The sequence below is a fragment of the Melanotaenia boesemani genome, chromosome 7 (genome assembly GCF_017639745.1).
Source record: "Melanotaenia boesemani isolate fMelBoe1 chromosome 7, fMelBoe1.pri, whole genome shotgun sequence".
Taxonomy (NCBI): Eukaryota; Metazoa; Chordata; class Actinopteri; order Atheriniformes; family Melanotaeniidae; genus Melanotaenia; species Melanotaenia boesemani.
The window spans coordinates 29,454,193-29,476,360 of NC_055688.1; the positions used below are offsets into that span (position 1 = coordinate 29,454,193).

General features: G+C 37.7%; 1 protein-coding gene across 1 annotated transcript in view; it reads right to left on the minus strand.

Moving 5' to 3' along the window:
- The window catches only part of flt4 (fms related receptor tyrosine kinase 4), a 55,948-nt gene that overhangs the window by 29,980 nt on the left and 3,800 nt on the right, over positions 1-22,168 (minus strand). The window contains exons 2-3 of the mRNA XM_041990439.1: positions 5,094-5,190; positions 3,145-3,419 (exon numbers count right to left, since the gene is read on the minus strand). Coding sequence (XP_041846373.1) covers positions 3,145-3,419; positions 5,094-5,190 — 372 coding nt within the window. The remainder of the gene's footprint in view (positions 1-3,144; positions 3,420-5,093; positions 5,191-22,168) is intronic.

Consider the following 22,168-nt stretch of genomic DNA (forward strand, 5'->3'; position numbering starts at 1 on the left):
TAAAAATTCTTATCTATCTGACTTTCCAGTCAATACTAGTACTTTTATACATCATCCAAAAATATTGTATGGCTATAACCTGCTTGTTATTTTCTTCATTTCATTTCTTCTTCACGATAAGCCCTTTATTATGATGCTTTTTTCTACACCACTGAAAGCTATCTCCTCAAGCTGTTGCAGAGCCAAACAAAGGATCCTGTTGAGAGGCTACTGTATCTGCCCAGCAATGGTCTAAATACAGAGAAGCAACAGAAATAATACACAAATCCTTGCCATATAGGGTCTGTTCAATAAATCACTGCAGGTTTTAGCACAGGTCACAAATAATAAAAGGAGTCTGAAAAGCATCAGGGGTTACGTAGCAGATTTGTGTGTAAGAAAAAGTACATGCATGCCCACTGTGTGTATATTTTTGTGCCTTATCATTTAAATTTCAATCATTTTAACAACTGAGTTATTTTTAATTCTCCATCTAGAAAACTGAGCACAGCCTTATCACATGCACATGTTTCTGAGCTGATCTGAAACAGCAGAATATTTTTTCATACATACGCAGCATGGTTTCACAATGACTGGAGCACCCTGGGAAATTTTCAAAACTGTTAGAATTCTCAAGGGTAGAAATGGTCATTTAATGATCAGTGGCCTGCTAAAGAAACTGTGGATGCACAGCAGCTCTGGTAATAAGTAGTTAAAGTAGAAAGAAAACAAGCCATCGTACTGCAACATTAATCATCGCTGCAGTGGCTGTCCTGATACATTATGCCATTAACAGTGCACTGCTTGGACAAACAAGCTCTAATAAGTAGTGATTCATACTTGGCTCATGGGTTATTGATGGAAGTTGGAGTTTCTTCAGCCCATATGTACAGCAAAATCTACTTATTTGACTCAGATGACGTCCAGCATGTTTTACATTATGTTGGCACCACCACACTGGATGCACAAGTTTCCCCATTTACAAGGAAAGCTAATCTAAAGCAAACTTTTGCAAAGTTACAAATAAGAAATGTACATCAGATCCTTTTCTATTGAGTGGTTTGTGGCAATTAAGCAAGGTTGTGTAGCATCGCTACAGTATGGTGGCATAGGCTATGTTGCTTGTGGTTGTAACTGAGTAAAATTAGATTTTTAAAAAAATCTAGCAGAGAATTTAAAAAAGCCAACTGTGATGGGCATTCACAAGCAGAAAATTGAGCACTCATCTTTGTAAATAGCTTCCGTCTACGGAATAACTTCTATGGAAATATCTGGGATATTATATAATATCTGCTATTACGTCATGCAAGTTACAGCTAGTGAGTCAGATCATTTTAATCTTTGCCAGATCAGATGTAATTTGCAAAGTTTCCATTACCTCTAATATAATATAATATAATATAATATAATATAATATAATATAATATAATATAATATAATATAATATAATATAATATAATATAACATAATATAATATAATATAATATAAATATAATATAATATAATATAATATAATATAATATAATATAATATAATATAATATAATATAATATAATATAATATAATATAATAATACTCTAATAGTAAGCAAGCATACTTCTCTTTTTATTTATTTATTTATTTATTTTTTTTATTAATTTCTTTCTAACTGTTACCATTTCCATACACATTTCAAAATGCAAGTCAAAAACAGCAATGAAAACCCAGTTTCAGCCCCTTTTAGTAAGTTTTCATGATGGGAGTGTAATGGTTATACCAAAACACTGTCTGAATGATTGTCTCCAGTTTACAGAGGTTTAAGAGAGGAGAAACATTATAGTAGCATTATAGCAATATAACAAGCCAAAGCTCACAGCTTTGTGTTTCTAAAGAAGAAAGAAAATGAAAACTTGTTTTTCGGTGGAACCTAACAGAATACCTTCGGGGTAGTTCAAAGACAAAGAGCAGCTGAATTTGTCTGACAAATGGAAGAACTTCTTCGCACTGATACCCTGTGTGGTAAGTAAGATTGAGTTTGCTATTTAAAAAATATGAAGAATTGAGGGAATAAACAATCTGAGTCTGTTGCAAAAGTTCTGTTAACCTTTGTTCCACTGAGTTGCAAACATCCTGTTCAATTTAGAAGCAATGCATTTCTCTAAGATTATTTAATTTATATTATAAAACCCGGGGTGTACTCTGTTGTGTACAGTATATAGTTCATTTAAGCCTTTAGATCTTCCGTGTGGTTGAGTGTTTAGTGGACAGCATGCACACAGGCAGCGTAAATGGCCGACATCTGCCTGTCTGATTGCATCCACATGTGTCCCCTCTCATCCTACCACATGCTGGGGCTAATTTATGGCTGCGATTTCATCTGCCTCTGATCAGCCTGCCAGTTAGATCTGTGGAAACTGTTTTGGCACCTTGTCAGGGGGGGATAAACAGACGTTTCACATAAGTGGTCTGGTCAGCAGGACTCCCCTACATGACAATCATCTGTCTCTCTATGTGCTTTTCCTTGTCCATCTCTCAAACACACATGGTGCAAGGAAAAATAAAGAGGTAATCCTGAAAGGCCATACTCTATGTGCTAAAGGTGAGAAAGCCAGAGAAATCCTATGAATCCTGTACATGGAATACTGTAAAAACAGCAGAGAAAATAAACATAATAGAAAAAAGATTATGCAGTTCTAATCAGATTTGAAGGCTTGTGAAGACGTCATTTACAAATGAGCTGCTGCTGGTACCAATATTTCAAAATTTAGAAGAAATCATGTCTTTATGTAGTATGGTGAAGAGCTGATCATTCTCAGTTTTATCAAAAACGCTGTAGCTTTGATTTCCAAAACAATAATCCTGCCAGCTTCCAGGGTGTTACTGAGGTAAATTCAACAACTTCCAGCTCTAATAATGCAGAAGAAGCTTTGTTATTGAAGTAATATTAAAACAGAATATCTGTTTGAGTAAAGAAGCTTTCCTTTGAACCTCCCAAAGATCACAAAAATAACAACTGAAGGGTCCATAGAGCTGCAGACCGAGTCGAAGCTGGAAAGGAGATGAAACGAGCGCTCTTTAAAAACAAGCCCAACATTATTCCAAGTCATTAGAACATGTTTTAGAATATGTATTTGTTTATAGTTGGTGTCAGTATTAGTGTGGGTGGGCTGAAGGAGTGTAACTCACCTCTGACAAAGACATAAACACTGACAGCAGTGGTGCCATCAATGATGGCCTTGACATCTTTATAATAACAGCGGTAGTAGCCTGTATCCTGGCCCTGCGGCTCATTCAGGTCCAGCCTCTTGCAGTATGGCTTTCCCGGCTGCCCTGGACACTCACTGATTAAGGCCACTCTTTGCCCAGGGAGCCTGGTGTTTGGTTGCTGGGCCTGACGGACTGTTAGCTCCTGTCTAGCCAGCTCTTTGTCAGGCCAGGTCCAGGCTAGAGCACTCTGTCCCCTGAGGAGATATGTTGGTAACAACCTTTAGAAAATACATGCAATAATAATAATAACCCAAATCTATGTTATTTTAACATAAAAAGTGATTTTGCCTTTTTTGGAATTTGTATTATTCATATCCTACCAGTTGGTGTCACAACTGTTGTTTGTGTCCAGAAAGAGTGTGTGTGTGCATGTTTGTTTTTGTTTAAATTCACTTATACATCCACACATCACTGTTTGCTTTGTGATCTGTCACATAAATTCAATTATCTTAACCTAGAGGCATTATGAGCCAGGCTGCGTGGAATCATAATGGCTCTCTGAAAACTGATAGCTATGCTTTCATCACCTGCCCCTGTCGAGCACAAATGGGCAAAATTTGCAGGCTCTGCCAAAATGTGATGACTGGATATAACATAAAAATGACAGAGCTCAATGAAAATGCCCTGAGGTTGATTTTCCAGACCCCATGAATAACGTCGATCTTTTGAAAGCCTAGAAAATGGCATGCTGCTGAGCCTAAACTGACTACAATGAAACTGATACTCTTTCTCATGAGAGCCTCAGTAGTGCTGCCTTGTGTGAGGTTTACATGAAAACAACTATTCTGGATGAAGCTGGGAAATATCCAAAAATATCACCTGCTTTCCTAAGCCAGCTGTTTTATTTCTATCAAAAGAAAAAGTAAAGGTTCAAGGAGTGACAGCTCTGGAGCAGACTGCAGATTGAGATTTCAAGGATGAAGGACAGTTACTAGAGTCAAATTCATATCTAACACAGTCTCAGTTTGTATATGTATACTTATATGTATATGTATATGTGTATATGTATAAAAAAAAGAAATTAAGAAAAGTTTTTATGCAATTGCATATTTACTGGTAACCTTCCCAGTAACAGCACATCATTTAGTTAACACATTTATAAAAATTTAATTGACATGTAACTTATACTTGCCTAATAAGTCTTAACCTAGTTTAGCATTTTAAACTATTATTTAATAGTTCATAACATATAATCAGCATTATACCAAAACAAGCACATGTCTTCTAATGCTTGATAAACATGTTAATAAGCAGGTATAAGATTCCATCCATGCATAAACCTTTTTATTAATGGCATGACCATTCACAATAAAATAATGCTAATATCATTGTTAAATATCTATTACATAAATTATCCACTTATGTATCAAATGTACTTATTAGCATTACATAGTGTGTTTGTTAACAGGTATTAACATTTATTAAGGGTTTACAAGTAATTTAAGTTCTAGTATAACTTAATGAATGATGAATATGTTAATCATATGATGTTCATAGATAAGCTAAAGAGAATTATGCAGGATTATTATTGCATTAGCCAATACTACTTAATGTATCCTCATTGCAAGTCACATTTTTATTACTGATACACAGAGCCCTTATTTGAATTATATTCAGGTTATTCATTAATGAAAATGTATTCATTCATATTTAAATTTATTCGTAGGTAATTTTTTTTTTAACTTGTAATATGTACACTACAAGCATTTAAAATTAGTAAGCAGGGATTTTATGTCAGTAAGTTTTATTGCATGATATCATTTGTTTAGTGTTTTCTTTTTTTTTTTCTTTTTTTTTTTTTTCATTTACTGGAAATCATGGACATACCACCTTGCACAGTCCTAAACCAGATCAGCAAACACACATACCTGCATGTAATAGAGAGTGTTGTGTGGACTGGAATCACTAGATCGTCTCTGGAGCTGTCAAGGATGGGTGGAGTCATAGAAAAGCCTATCACCAGACCTGAGGGAGCAAACACAACATCTGTATTAGATTCATGTTACACAGGTCGGTCAGGACCGAGCAGTTTTGACAGAGCTGCTGGTAAGCCACCAAATCTCTGAAACACATCAAGAAACTGAAATCAGACACGCTGGTCTCTACATTTACAAGCTGGAAAGCAATCTGCATATTGCTCCCTCGTGCTGAATAACACACAGACGGAGAAATCACGGCTAACTCAGTCATGATGAGGAAATGCTGCTCCGAGCTCTCGGCCTCCTCCTCTAAAACAGACGTGGAAACCATTTGCCCTTGATTCATTACCAGAGCATTCACTTCTCTGGCTCGTGCTTGGTTAATATAGCTGGTCTAGAATGTCATTACTGTCCTAGAGTCCCCTCAGGGTGCTATTAATGTTTAGATAGACCCTACACCTACAGTCTATCATATATACAAGTGCCACCCTGAATTATGCTCCACTTGGATGTCATTAGAGATGAAAACACAAACAAAACAACAATAGACTGTATGGCAATGGAGAGAATTTCTGTGCATTAAATAACGGCCTTTCTTCATACTTAGAAATTATTATTACATGTTTTCAGACATTAACGTAGTCTATTTCAGCACTTTAGCAGCTCATTGAACTTTTAAAGGACATTTACAGCAGAACCTTAATCCTCTGAAAGCCCTTATTAAATATATTAAATCAAGACAGGGAAAGAATAGACACTCAAATCTGTATATGTATACATCTTTAAATATGTTTAACTTGGTCAATAATATGAGGCAACTGTGATAGAAAGGATGGATTCACAACAGTCAATCATGATGTAGTGCCAATCAAAACCCAAAGCTCAGGACAGCTGTGAATCAATGCCTAACTCCCCAATACATCCTGCTAGCCAGAGAGCACAATGGAGCGAAGTAATTCTTATGTAAATGTTTTTTAATCATGTTTACAGTGAAGGCTTATCCCAGTGGAAGGAGCCTGATCAACCAAGAATCCGTCCAAGACTGCACTCAATAACACCCCAGGTCAGTATTGAATACAGTAGAGATTTTTGCTTACATTTGGAGAACCATGTCTCAAATCTGTAAGCTCAAGCTACTGGTCCTGAGTGCCTCACAAGCTGCTGAAAATAAAGGACCAAAAAAACTTATTCAAGTTACACATCAATAACAAGCGCAAACAAAATAATTTCCCAGCTGTGTGTCCAGGTGTGTTTATTTGTCCATTTGTCTGTGTCTTGCTTTCTGTATTTGCTGTGAGCTTTACAGTTGGTGGATTAAACTTTGGGCTTAACCAAGTTAGCTGTTCCCCTAAATTTTAAATAATCATGCTAACTAAAGCTAAGCTAATTGTCACTTTTACTACTGATCAAAGCCATCAAGAAGCATCTGTATTTAAACTGATATGATTTATTACTATGACCCCTTATACGTCCCAAAGAGGGGGCACCTAAATGAATATATCACCATGTTGACAGATAATAAACATGTGGAAGGTGGAGGCTGGAAGTAACTGAAGTCCATAAATGGTTCTCAGCTCGGGGGCTCAGCAGGATATTCCTTCCCCATTCAGAGAAGCAGAGTTTCCCTCAACATATTGTCTCAGCTCTGATGTGAACCTGCTACCAGGTTCAGTCCCATCTCCACCCCTGAGCAACACAACACAGCTCCGTGCGCTCTTCCTTTTACACTCTCACATACTGAAGGGCTCCCCCCACCACCACCAAGGGCTACAAGTGTAAAGTGAGAGAGGAAATTCCTGCTTGGACACCTTTTCATTATTTTAGGAAGAGCAAATTTCCTTAACACAGAGAGGGGGTCGGGAACAGACTTCTAGAATAGTGGATGGATGAGCTTTAGACCTCCCACATCTTCCCATTAAGAATTAAGACCTCCTGTTAGTCTAATGTACAGCAAATCTAGATTCAGAGCATGCGGCACTGCCTGCAATCATGTATCTTATAGTGTTGTGTTTCTTAAGCATTAGGACTAGGATTGAAGGAAACTCAATTTTTCACATGGAGAGCACAATACAGAGCAGTGCTCCAAGGTCAGTGCCTTATCTCAAAATTTCAAAGAGGTGATGTAGATGAGCACAATCACTGAAGGGGTTCTTGCTTTAGCCAAACTAACCCTTCACTAAGATTCAGCCTGGTAGTCAGAGTGTAATGGAGAGAATACAAATACAAACAGCACAAGAAACACAGCTCTGCACTAGCACTAATAGATGAATTATCACTTTACTCTGCAGATTCTTTAGGCTTCATGGAGCTTATTAGGTTTCTAACACACAGTTTTGGTTTTCTGGTCACTGATTCCATTTATTGTCATGGCTCTCATAACAATCTGTTCTCCCTCCAAACTCGATCCATATGGATGCTTGCTCAGGATCCCATAGCATTATTTTTCTTACAAGGTTGACCTTAAAAGAAAGTGTATCAGCTTTGGAAATACGTGATGCAAACCCATTTAAATGTTCACTGCAGATGATGAAAAGTGGTGGCAATGAAAAAAAGATGGAGAAAAGCTTTGCTGCAGAGGGGTGAAGTGTGCCATCTCTGACACTGAATGTGAACCAGAGCTTATGATGGCAGTAAAATTACTCATCTAATTTCATATTGTGACATCATGTGTTGGCAGCCTTATTAGATTCATTTGACAAGCATTGCTTGGGGGGAAAACAACTGCAAAGTTTTACTAAATCTTTTTTTGTAAACACAACAGCAACGAAAGAAATGATCATTTCTTTCCTCTTTACAGACAGGCCATTTTGAATGTGCATCATAGCTGATACAGCAAAGAAAACTGAGGACTTGGAGGAAAAGAAATAGAAAGTGACACAGCAACTGATAAGACAAAAGTCAACATCGGACTGACTTTTACTGAATGGAGAGAGCTCAGAGAAGAGAATATTCCGACTCCTGGCACTTACTTCACATTTGCCTCTTCCATCACTGCAGAGGTATGCACCCCGACAAAGTGTGTCTAATGGAACTGTCTCTAAATGATCTCTGTAATGTGGTTGGCATGTTTGGAACAAACTGTTTGCACTGACCCAACCTTATCTGGGAAAACTTTTTCCTATCAAAGCACATATTACTTCCTTTCTTATAGTGATGTTCCAAGCAAAGTTTTTTTTTTCTTTGGTTCTTCGTCTTTGGCAGGGCCAGCTGGACCTGGCACAGGATACACACATAACTCCCAAAGTGAATTTTACTTCATTAGGGGGCACCAAAGTGCAAAGATCTACCAAAGATCAGTAGTGCTGCTTTAAGGAAGAGCCCCACCACATAATAAAACAGTAAGCACAAGGCTTTATTATGTTCTTTACTGTGATGTTTGTTTGAGGTGCAGAATAAGCGTACTTGCTGATGGGTTTTTAAAAACACATCACCTTATCTGCTAAAATCCTACTCTTGTTTTGTAATGGAGTCTGCGTGGCATATAGTGGTATTGTATCATTTGGAGGCTTCTAGCTCAAAATGCATAGTTCTGTTGGCCTGGACCAGGGGTGGCCAACATCGGTCCTCGAGAGCCACAATCCTGCAGGTTTACCAAGTTTCCTTGCTCCAGCACACCTGACTCAAATTAAATGGATCCAACAGCCTATAAGGATCTGCACAATTACTTATTAGTTTAAGTCAGGTGTGTTGGAGCAGGGAAACATGGAAAACCTGCAAGATTGTGGCTCTTGAAAACCGATGTTGGCCACCCCTGGCCTGGACCAACCCATCTGATACTATAAATCAAAGCTTCAAAACAAACAAACTGAAAAGAAAACAATCTATTTGTTCTGTTTTAAAGATTGAAAAACGTATTGCTTTAAAGTGGAGCGGCCCTGGGGGATAACTTCAGAGATGGCTAACGCACCGCTAACAGCACATCTCCAACTTAATCCATTTTGCCAGTTTGTCATTTGTTTATTTGGTTTTACAACCAACACAAATAGGAAAAGTAATGAAAATCTTACAAAAAGGCTCTTATGAGAAAATAAAAGGCTAATGGGTAGTGACATGATGTTTGCCTTCAGGAAGATAGACAGACTGAGCGATGAGCTGTGAGCTAAATACCTATTGTAGCCAAGTCTCAGTGATGGATGCTTCCCTCACAATCTGTTGAGAGATCACACACTGACAGACAGGATGCAAATTGTAAATCTTTTCAAATGTCAGGACTGACTTGCAAGCACTGTGAGATAAAACGTCAAGATGTTGGAAGCACATCCGTGGGGACGAGAACCTGGAAAAGAAACATTTACTACAAATGGAAAAGCTCAGTTTTGGCTCTTAAAATGTTCTAGCTTACAGTAGATCTGTCTATCACGCAACAGGATGGTTAGAGGCGCATCTCACACTGGAGGGCAAAGAGGACATTACACCCACATGAAGTCCTGCTAAAAGCTCTTTGAAGGGAAGCAAAACATTTCACAGATCATTCAAACTGATACAGCTCATAACAAATGTGCTGGGGAACTCTGAGCTTAGCGCTTTTGACATGGTGCTTCCAGGGTCAGCTTGAGGGTGATGTGTGCCCCACTTCTTGTCAAGAGTTTGAATGTCTTGTAACTTGTCATCCTAAGTGGCTCTCTCATAACTGCTGAAAGAAGCACCAGAATGTCATAACCTCTTGTCTATTGTATGACTGCAGACCAAAGCAGCCACTGATCTCTCTGCTGTTTAGACACATCAGATTGATGAGAGGTGGGAAGGGAGCAGCTCTATCCCTTATAGGTGACTCTTCTGCACAATTCCCAGAGAGATGTAAGTTCTTTCTTTGTGCTTCACAGTGATAAAAATCATTTGAACCAGATGTCAATGTCTTCCATATGGATGTGCTTGACAATGTATACACAACATTTTAAAGCTGCGAGACACCAGATCCTGAGGCCTGTCAGTCTGCCAGCTCTGTAGATGGCCTAAGAAAATATATAATCCCATTAGTAATTGTTTGCATTCTGTCAAATGCAATTAAAAATATGCATGGCTTCAATGTATGGTCACAAAACCCAAATGCCAAAGAAAACCAAACACATCAATTCACAGAGGTTCATGGGTGATAACGTATCTGGTCGTGATAATAAACACATTTCCCTGCCATGACCTTTCATGCTGCTTCCCATGACAGATGGTAATGACTCTTATCACTCGGTTAGCTCATTTATCTTAATATATTTTAAATTGAAAAGTACAAGAAGGTTAAAAGAACTAATGTTTTAGCTGAAGGACAGTCAGATCAAATAGACAGTAACACATCTGTTACTGTGAATAACAAAGAGAACACAAGATGACCTGATTTCCAGAAGAAGCATGACTCATTTTGAGCACAACTGCCCCTCATTTCCTAAAGTGGCAACATAACAAGAAAAGAAAATTGTCTAAAGTAACCCTGGGCACTCTGCGTCATCAGTTCATGGTAAAACTCTTTTTCTTAGAGCTCACAAAAAAGTTTTGTTGTAGCTAAGAGATTTTTGAATCATTTCTTGGGCGGCTTTCATCCATTCCTTTGCTACAGACTGCAGATCCTGTGATATCATTCAGCCTTTTTGTATGTACTGCTTTAATAAAACATTCTGGTTACATTGATTTTAAGTTATGGACAGAATTTTATGCCCTGATCTCATGCTTCATCTCCGTGATTTTTTTAAATCTAATTTATTAGAATAAACAGATTGAATAGGTTGATTGGATCATAAACCCTATCACAGTTTAATTGTTTTCCCTCATGTATGTTCTCATTCATGAGGCTGGAAAGCTCCAGCTTGTGTTTTACTCTTCCATCATAAATCTTGTGATATCAGTTTCATTCTGTGGAGTGAGGTAATATCTGTAATCTTCTACTAGCCTTCTTTACATATTTCCCACACTCTGCCAGAGTATACATTCATGTTTCTTGCTCATAGTCAGGTCTCTCTGCCAGAATGTTTTTCTACCCCAAGAACAGCTTTCCAAACTGTAAAACAGTAAAGCTGTGTGGTATTCTTGTGGCCCACTTTGCACTTAAACAGTTCAGAGTAAACTCCATATAAATATTTTTTCTTATTGCAGCTTTAAAAGAAAGCTCCACAGGATGTGTTTTCAGAATGCATCAACCATATTCTGATGTACATTTGCAGACATCTGCTGCTTAATTTTGTGGGAAGCACAGACAAAGGTTTTCGATTCCATAAAGATCATTTTTGTGCGGGTGTTACTCCTAATTGCGCCACCAGTCAGTCCTTAATACTTTTGCAGTGAAACAGTGGCTTTTATAAGTTTTATTTTGGTCTTCCAGACCTGATCTAGATCTCATTTACTCAAAATGATGATTTATTTGACCTCCACTACTCTTAGTAACAGCTATTTCTCAATTTCATTACAAAATAATTAATCTGTCACCAAAAACGAATTATAATTTAGGCCTTCAATGATCTGTTCCTCAGGAGCAGATAATTAGACTGTCTTTAATGTGGGTAACAAATCTAACATTTTAATCAAGATTGATGTATAATTTATTTGATCATATTATTTATTTATTTACTTATTAATTTTTGTGCACCAATATTTTTTAAAGACCCCCAAGAAATTTTACCTCTTAAATAACTTTTACCGAAGTCTGAGACTTTTATTAGCTTCTATGCTACAACAAAAGACTACAACTTTCTGGGTATTATATTTAGAAAAGACATGTCAGGAATGTTTCATCTTTAATGTCATAACTTTAAGTATTTAAATAATTACTCCATGTTTCTCAGTCAAAGAAGAGGGCGTAACCTATCTGTTGATAGGCAACCATAATAATTCATCATCTATCTTGTTGCATCCTGTCTCTTCTCTCAGCTCTCTCCAGCCAGTAAAAGTCAGTCTGATATTGACTCTTGTCTTGTTTCTTGCTCTGTCACTTTCTCTTTTTCTTTTCCTCAAGTCCTCCAAAATAGGTTTATTTGCTGAATCAGCCATGGTGCACGTTCAAAATAGCTATTGTGTTGATATCCAGTTGTTGGCATGTGATGTGGTGCTGTAAAGAAAAATGTAGTGATCACCTGGAGCTCCAGGTTGGAACACAAAGACGTTAAATTAATGTGAAAAACTGTGTGTATCTTTATAAAATGTTTCAATTCTTTCAAGTAGTAAACTTTATTATCTTGGGTTATGTTGTCAAAGACAATAAACATTTTCCTTCACTAGCATGGCCATGTTACATTTACTTTGCATTGACTCATAATATCTGTGTAAGTGTCATATGACTGAATGCAGCTGCTGTTAACAACAGCTTATTGACATTTATAAGTTAAAAATAAACAATTAAATAAAACTATTGAACACTCAGGCATGATCCAGAGCAGTAGTTCCCTACTTTTGACAGTCCAAAACTTTTTATAAATGTTTCATTTAAAAAAAAAAAAAAAAAAAAAAAAAACTCATTCTCACAGCTGAGGTCCTCCACATCCTCGTGGCTGGAAATGTACAAGGCTATCAGCCATGACTCCTTACATTGAGGATTGAGTCAGTTGGTGGGTAAAGATGCACACACACACACACACACACACACACACACACACACACACACACACACACACACACACAATTCCATCAGACTGTTTCATCTGATTTTTTTTGGCTTCACATTTGAGTTTTTCAACTCTTTGCACATTCAGAGCATCTTTGTGCTGCATGTTGTTTAATTCAGGACCCTGCATCCTCTTGTTGCTCTCATTGTAAAGAATGAATGTATCTGTAAGGTAATGGAAACATTTGTCAGCTGTTTCTACAGAGTTGTAAATGTTCTCTTTCAAGAGCTATTTTACATCCTGAAATCCCATAAAACACAAGCACTTGTCAACTGTACCTCAGTGTAACAGAAGTGTTCAGGGTGCTTCTTCCTCACCAAATTTTTGATAATCCAGCTTATGCATGTTATTTTATTGTGCACATCTAATTTTGGCCATCCCTATAAAGTGAAACCCTTGTGCAGGGGGGCTTAAGGTTGGAAACCACTGATGCATAGAATGCCTAGCACCAGAAAAAAGCCTTGTGACATGTAAAACATGCAAAATCGCTGGCGATGTCTCCTTTTTTGGTTGGTCTCTTTTTTTTTTTTATCAGTCAAGAGTCATATCTATCTATTCGCAATGATCCTTTGGCCTTTAAAAGCTCAACTGGATGGTGATTGGCTTGTTGACAACCATCTAACTAAATGTGAACACAGGCATTGAGCCAAAAACATATTTGAGCTTGGTTCCCCTCTTTTCCCATGCATTCCAGCTGGTGGTGCACAGATAAGCAGCAGCTTTGGGAGATTAGCCTCAACTAACAAAAAGCAGTATCACACTTTAACCTACAAAGATAAAACAATACAGCAGCAAGTTGATTTACTCCCTCTGTTAATTGTGTGATTACACAGGACATAAACACATCCGTTTAAATGTGTTAAACACTTTAGACATAAATGCTGCTTTAACAGCACTGACAAAGAAGCAGTAAGTCTCTAATTTTCTTCTGTTTTAATCTCTCGAAATGAGAGCGATTCCACTGACATTGTAAACTTTGTGATTCAGCCCATTGCCTCCTTAGAATCTGACATGCTGATCACCAGGGATTGTAAAAAGAAATTAAATTCTGACTCCAACAATTACAGTGCTTTTTTTTAAAGGACCTCTTCATTGACAGTCATTTGATGTCTCTGTCACATCAGAGACAGCTCACTGCACATGTCCTTGTAAAATATTGACACTGCTCTTGAGAAATGTTTCTCTTTTTCTCTTTGTTGTTGTGAAAAGTCCTTTTCACTTTGGGAGTTACGTGTGTATCCTGCACCAGGTCCAGCCGGCTCTGCCAAAGACGAAGAACCAAAGAAAAAAAACTTTGCTTGGAACATCACTATAAGAAAGGAAGTGATATGTGCTTTGATAGGAAAAATGTTTCCCAGATAAGGGTGGGTCAGTGCAAACAGTTTGTTCCAAACATGCCAACCACATTACAGAGATCATTTAGAGACAGTTCCATTAGACACACTTTGTCGGGGTGCATACCTCTGCAGTGATGGAAGAGGCAAATGTGAAGTAAGTGCCAGGAGTCGGAATATTTCAATGACAATTGTGGTTGTCCAGTCAGCTTGAATGTCAGCCTGCACTTTGATGTGTCAAACTCACATACCTGGCTGACGGGAAGGAAAGATGTGCAACTGCTCTACTAAGAAGTGTAAACAGCATGCCAGAGAAGCATCTTCATTTATTTTGGCTTGATGGGTGAGAACGCCAAGAGGTGCAAAAAACAGATGCTGCATCCAAGCATTTTGCAACCATTTAGTTCTGCAAAATCCAACAAACATGTGAAATTAATTATTCTAAATGTTAACGCAAGATAAAATATATTTTGGACTGGCACAGATGCAGGTTGATTTGGTTTCCTGTCGTGTTTTTAGTTTAGATAATAACCGCAGAGTCATGTGTGTTCCTGGATGCATACAAATGTCCTTGTTAAAATCCAGCTTTCCTTGCCTGTTATCCTATCTGTTTCTGCCCTCACATTTCCTGTCTGCTTCCTGCTGTATCCTATGAAATATACAAATTCTTCCAAAATAGTAAAAAGGAAAACTGCACAATCTTCTGTAGCCCACTGTTCAACATAACAGTAGGAATCCATAAACCCAACAAATGCAAGTCTCAATCTTTTGCTGTTCCTGCTGCTGCAGCCCCTATGCCGTTTCAAAATGTGTGCCACATCAGTGGGGTTTTATCTTTCTACTGCTGTAAACAAGGTTTACAAAATAAGTAAAATTCCAACTAAAAGCAGCTCTGCATAGATACGGGGGATTTGTACACTGGCATGCAAAAGTTTAATCAAACTTTTGATACTGTGCACAGTTCAATGAGAAGAAGACAATCTGAATTCAGAACAGTTAAACATGAATAATTTTTAATAGTATTCTAAGGAAGATATATAGATTATTTTTCACAAATTTTGAGTGAAAAAAATGGAAATCTGAGGTCTTAGAGTCAAATCTTGATTAGCTTGTTTAGGGTGTAAAAGGTCAAAGTAAAAAAATTATTACTCCAACTCTTGAAATCTCATCCTAAAAAGCAGCAACTACTTACCCTCTGAAAATTAAAATAATTATTAACAAAGTAGCAAATGAAAAGATGAAAATAGCACAATGTTGAATGGAAGTCTGTTTTCTCAGGTTGTAATAACAATATGGGAATTGCAGTGAATAAAGAAGCAGTGGAGACCAAATTATCCTCCCACACTCTGCAGAAATAGCTCAATAGTTTCATAATCTACAAATAAAAATGTCAAATTGACAACTTTTTGGTAGGCAGTCATTCTGTGTTGGGTATTGTCACATCATGTGATGAAAACTGTGATGGCTAAGCATGTAAGACATGACAATGTATAGTTGTCTCACCACAATCATGTAATCTAAACCTAACAATACATTTCATTCTTATCTGTAACCACTAGTGGGTGAAAGTGAAGTAGAAAAGGATATCAAAAAGTAAAAAGTAGATTGTACAGAACAGGGTTCGGACGAGTGATCTAATCTCTTTTTTGAATGACAGGGGTTTAATCCCTATCCATCAACCACTTATTCCCTCTCAGGTGGACTTTTAGTCTTTGTCAAAAATGACAGCTGGCAACATCAGAGCTTCACAAGCTTCAGTGGTCTCACATCACACCAGAAATCGAGAGATTTCCAGGAGAGGAAAGGTTGCTGCACTGCAGTTACGAACTAAAGGAAGACAAATTTATAGATACTTCCCTTTTTGTAAAGTTGTATTTGAACACCTGTCATGAGATTGCATTAAAATTAATTATCATAAATTGCAAGAAAAGCAAAGAAAGAAGCAACTACAAAAAAATCTAAAGGTAAGTTGTTCACTATTCTACTGCGCAGCCACAAGTCTGCAAATATGACCTTCAAAATGAGTAATTTCCTGCATCCTCATCATCAAAATTAGCATCAGACAGTGTATATGAACATCTAAATAAGGCTTATGCATTGAGTAGACAAGTCTTCTGGAATAGTGAGGTCAACCCAATAGAGCCCAACCTGACATTTGATAGAGTTTCTGAGACATTTTGCATCACTTTATGGTTAAAACTTTGCTCAAAATCCTGTTGAATACAATCTGATCCTTGTCTTCTACCCTCCAATAGATACCACGAAGGAGAAAAAGCTCACTATAATAATTTTGACATATCACATGGTAATAAACGGATATCCTCACAAAAAAATTGTTAATTGTTTTTGTTACATTTTGTTAAAGGGCCGAATAAAGATGTCATATTAAAAAATTTGACTTTTCTTACCATTTTTTCATGGGTCGGGCCTTAAGGGGTTAAGATGGATACATTTTACCATCAAAAGGATCCATCTTAACCTCCTATTCCAGAAAAAAAGGGTGCAGAATTCAATGAAAATAACTTTTCTTCAACTTTTAGTAGATCAATTGGTCACAGTTTGGAGACGATCAAACTGATTCAGAGATGACTGGATTTCAGATAAAAGCAAATATCACATCATCTGTATTGTTTAAAAAATAAAAAGGGCATAGACCCTAAATTCACCTTAAAAAATCCACAATGAACAACCTCAACAGTGAGAATGAAATAGTAATAATAATAATAATCAGGCTTAAATTATTCAAGTAAGTGCCTTTAACATTATCTCAAGAGGAAATCAGGTCATGTTTTATTGCTCAGCAACTGAAATTTAGTTTTTTTTTTTTTGTTTTTTTTTTTTTGCAGCTCATAAAAGGATGCATACACTACAGCAGACCTCTAACCCTCTTATATGCATCTGCATACATGCGCTAACATTACCTTTATAAGAGCTCTCTTCACACCTCATCCTGATGATTTCATCACATTTAGGCAGCCCTGAAATGGGACTTTTTAGCCTATGGAGGACACCTGCTGTGTAGATTAATCTTACACACAGACACAAAGGGGAAAGAGCCCAGAGCCATTAGGCACTTAAAGGCAGTTAAAAATGTAAAGCGTCTCTGCCAAGCACAGGGCAGGCAGGAGCGGTGAACGCTAACGGAGGAGCATGAAGAGAAGAGCTCTTCTCTCCACGGGCGTCACATGCATCACATTAAATCTTGTGTGAAAGGCAGAACAGTGTTTTTCATTGCAAGCTAATTTCCTGTTTTCTTTATCATGTTCACACTTTGCCCTCACTTCCCTTTTTCATGGACAGTGAAGACGATTTGCCATTAGTGTTTTCCTCGCTCCTCTGTAGTTTTGTCTCTGATCAGTCACATGACAGGAACAGGAAAAGAGGAACCTTGTTTAAACAAATAAGGCTTTTTCTCAGCGTCTTGGCTTGGCAGAGAGGATGCAATGGGGGAGTTTGAAAATAAAGACGCAGGATTTCACACATAAAGGAGTTACGACGCTGCTGCTCTGAGGTTAAATACTATAAAACCACTTGAATTGTTTCTAGCTGTGATTTCCCTGTAACTCACAGTTTTAAAAGAATCACAAAAGGTTAAACAGACTTAAATGACACAGTAAACGTAATGACTGAATTTTCCAGAGTTGTGATTAAAGACGAGTAAGCAACATCACAAATATAGTTTCTACACCCATGCCATGTCTGTAAAAAGACCAAGGCTGCAGCTTTCTGAAATAGTTTCACGTATCTGTGAGGGATGAGAGGCCAAGAAGGGGCCATGGAGCAGACCTGCTCTTTAAATGTGGAGTCAGCTAGCCTAAGGCTCTAAAATACTCTCTTGCTCTAAAAAAAAAAAGAAACAAAAAAAAAAAGAATCCACTTCCTCTGTCGTGTGGACACAAGGCCAGGGCAAAACCAGGCGACGGACTGACTGGCAGCCCAGCTTTGATTTCATTGTTGTTATGAGGTGGGTGACATCCACCACGTCCCTGTCCTCCCTCCATTAAAGGACAGGCCTCATCAACATCCTGCTAGAGGAGGGGTGCAAAATTAAGGATGCAGCAATAAGCCATCTGGGCCAGCTTCCTATGTTTAAAACCTCTGTCCCTGACTAAACCTTCCTGTACCTGCCTCACAGGCACACCGGACAGCTCGGCTCTTCCTCTGTGGTAGCCCCTCTTTTTGCTTGTCATCATTTTCAAAACTGAGAAATTGCTTCCTACTGAGGAGGGAACTCAAAATATTCTGGTAAATGTTCTGTTTAAGTTCTTGGCACGGACATTTCTGTTGGGAAACATTGAAATAACTTTTATAAATAATATTTGAAAAAACTAAAGGTCTGCACCAAAGTGCCAAAGATTTGCACCACCCAGCCTTTCTTTAATTGGTTGCACACTCTTTAAACTCAATCTGAAACTGTTAAGAGGCCAAACCTTGACAAGCCCCAGTGCTGTGCTTGTTTTTTAACCCCTGAAGATGTAGGCCATAAACAAGTCTTTGCTGCCGTGTCAGATCTCCCACTGAGCTAAATCACAGCAGCAGCTTAAGATGTTGTAGAAAACAGGGGCAAAGTAGGGAGTGCCGGGTCAACTATTATAGTACTGAATGCCTGAAGGGAGGAAAGCTGGCAATTTCCTCAAGCTTTGCCAGTGGACTCTTTCCCATGAACCTAAAGTGACCTCCAAAGAACGGGAATAGGTATGAGTGACCAGGGATGTGCTACCCTCACTTCCAAGTCCCAAAACAAAAGACACATATCTGCCTGAGATGCTGCGTAAAAATAATGGAGGCTTGAGTTAAACTGATCAGTACTCTAAATGATGCTTGTTTCCACGTAAAAAAAAGTACTGTTGAATGTTGTAATACCTGTGTTATAGCAAACCATGTCCCAAGATTCAGCTTTTTTTTATCATGAACAGAACAGGCAATAATTCCTGTGTCTATCAGAAGCATGTGCAATTAATATATTTGCAGTTGTTTTTATTTGTCTAAAATATCATGTAATCGTTGCATTAATGCAGTCAACGATACTGGTTTCTCAACCAGTATCGTTGGTTTACCAAGTTTTAAGTAAAGCAGAAAAATGTGGAGGAGTTCTAATTATTATTTTTAATCCAATAGCAGCTTGGTAAAAGCACTTATGTGTACAATTGTGCATACTCCTACCTCTTAATGGGAATGTTTTTGCACCTAGGGAGCCATAGTTCAAGCACTCAGCTAGCAAAGCATCATTAAAACACTGTCTTTGTGCTGACTACAATATGAAACTCTGGCAAGATTAAAAGGCCAAAAAGGGCAGAAGTCAAGAAAAATCAATCTCCTCTGCATGGTAATTATTCCAAATGGGAGATTGTCTTAAGAATGTAATGAACATAAAGCAAACCAAGGACCCCCTGCAACTAATACTATTTTTGCACAGTAGGAAAATGAAAGCATGGCTCTGAATGGACTTTGAATTCCTTCACAGTGAAATTTTGTCACAAAAACAAGGGATAATTGGACAAAAAACAAATTTTCTTGACTGTATTTGGGTAAATTAGATTACAATTTGAAGAACTCTCAACAATAGACTAAGTATTAATCAGTTGGAGTCACATCTTAGGAACTGGGTGCAAAACTAAATGAGATGGTCTCAATGATTCATACCTGCTTTACAACGACACAACTAAAGAGCAACCAAGAGCAACGTCATGTACACAATGCATTTCCTTTTATTCCCCCTACCCCCTACCCCCTACCCCCTACCCCGTCATATGAACCAGTTCTGGGAAGTCTGACTGTTATTTTACCTCAGTTTGCCAGGTCTGGATCTCTACATGCACTGAGTATTTTAGAGCATTGTGCGTGACTGAAATCTTAAAACTTTGTTTTTCTAGTGTTTCTGCTCCATTCCAGCACCCTCTGGTTGGAGAGAGGTTTGTATATGGGTTGAAAGGCAAATATGTGACCTGTAGGGGCAGACAGCTTGAGAGTTGTGCATGTTCACTCAGAAGCCAACCCCTAATATTTGTTATCTAACATGCATACTGCAACTTGCAGCTTGTGAAGTTCTCTATCATATATATATATATATATATATATATGAATATATATATATGCAAAATGAAAGTAAAAAAAGAGCAACAGGCTTTTGATCAAAATGTTAACACTGCAACCAAACCTGCATGCAGGCAGAAGGCATACTGTAAGTGTTCTGTTTGGTATTCTTCTGCAGCTGTACAGGAAGTCTCAGAGGCAGTGAGTATATACAAAAGCTGATATCGGCATCAGCCAGGCCGAGTCAAATATTAGGGTTTGTGTAAGTCTTTATTACTGAATGGTCTCAGTGGCATGTGCACATAACTGTGGTGGTGTTATCCACTTCACCCACTTGGTTTACAGCAAACCAAACTACCCCACAGTGCACAAGTGAGGTTTGTTAATAATCCAAGTTGAACTGAACAATCATGTTAGGGGAACATTTTGTTGCATGTAGGTAAGCAATCATTATTTAGCACAAAAGAGGCAAATTGCATTAGTCAAAATGTGAGTTTGAAACAACCCATTGTTGCACAATGACAATTTTGATTTAGCATCCATATGTAGGCTTTGGACCAGCTAACAGCAGAATCACCAAAACACTGGCCTTAGCCCGAAAAAGGTTATTGTAGGGATTATAGATGATGTGTTGCTGGATTGTTATACAATTTTCCAAGTTTTCCTAAACCAAATGTAAAGAAGCCTGCAACATGATTAGAATGACAGTCACTGAACTACAAAGCTTAAGGTAGCTTATTTGATTTAATAACAGCATGTTGGAGGAAGCAAATGAGCAGGAAGTGAGTGCACCAAAACAAGCACCAAAACATCAAACATAACTTTTTGCCCAAGCTTTGACATTAAGTTCAACTTAATCTGGAGGAAAAACTGTGAAATGAACCAAAACATCAAATCATCTTTTGGTCTGGTCACAGGAGAAAGGTGTTTCTTCATGTGTGAGAATAAAAGCTCTTTTAAAAATACATATTTGTGCAAATCTCTCTTCTACAACGTCCCTTGCAAAATTGTGAGGCATTAATTTGACTTATGGTTGCATGCTTGTGTGGATTGCAACCCATGCAGAGGAGAAAGAAGACTACAGAAATGTTCTTGTGTGCATTTCACAGTAAACAACTCATCAAGACACAGAAGCTATGTGTAGGTTGAATGCTGACTGATCAGAAGTTAGCTTCAACCAGAAAGGGGATGACCTCAGCAGAATTCGATAGAGAAGGAAGCATGAAAAGCATTAAAAAAAAAAGAAAAAGCAGCACATACCATAGACTGTAGATGAGAAATGACTGTAGCTACCATGACAACACCCATTGCTTTGTGAACCCACTGAAGCGTTAAGTTCAGCATCACCATCTGGGTCTTTTTTAAGCTAAAAGTCACCACATTTGAGCGAAGTTACAATCTATATTCTTGGTCCTACAACGTGGCCCTACACATCTGTTTCTTATTCTTTCATGTATGGTTTGTGGCCCTTTTCTTTTAAGAATCAAGAGGAATCAGTCATCTATTAAACCAAATGGCCCCCGTATCCCAACTTAAAAGGCTCAGTGACCACTGTTCCTTGATCAGAAAAGATAAGGGATACTTTTCCCCTCCAAACAGAGGTTTTGGCATTTCCTCTTTCACTACACATCTGTTAAGGCTGTGTTTTACAAGTCAATTTTTGGTTGCTCCACACATTTTGGACACTGCCACCAATTGGCTGTTAAAGTTAAATGTGCATCTGAACTTGCATGTCTTCACACCTGTGCACAATTGGACAATAGGCACCACTACATACAAGTATGCTGCAAATGGTAATGTTTACATGCTAGCTTACCATTTATTATATCTATTTATCATGTTACAGTGAAAGTAGGCATATTTGTTTATAAGCAATTAGTACAAAATCCAGCAGGAGCTATTAATGTTTTGATTTTTTTTTTTTTTTTTTATGGCTTGGAGATAACATTAAGGATCACAAAGAATAATACAATTCATGCTAACAGAGCTATGGCTGTATTTACAAATTTTAATTTCAATTCATCTATTTTTATGTGACATTTCCCTTTAAATGATAAATGTCAACATCATAGCT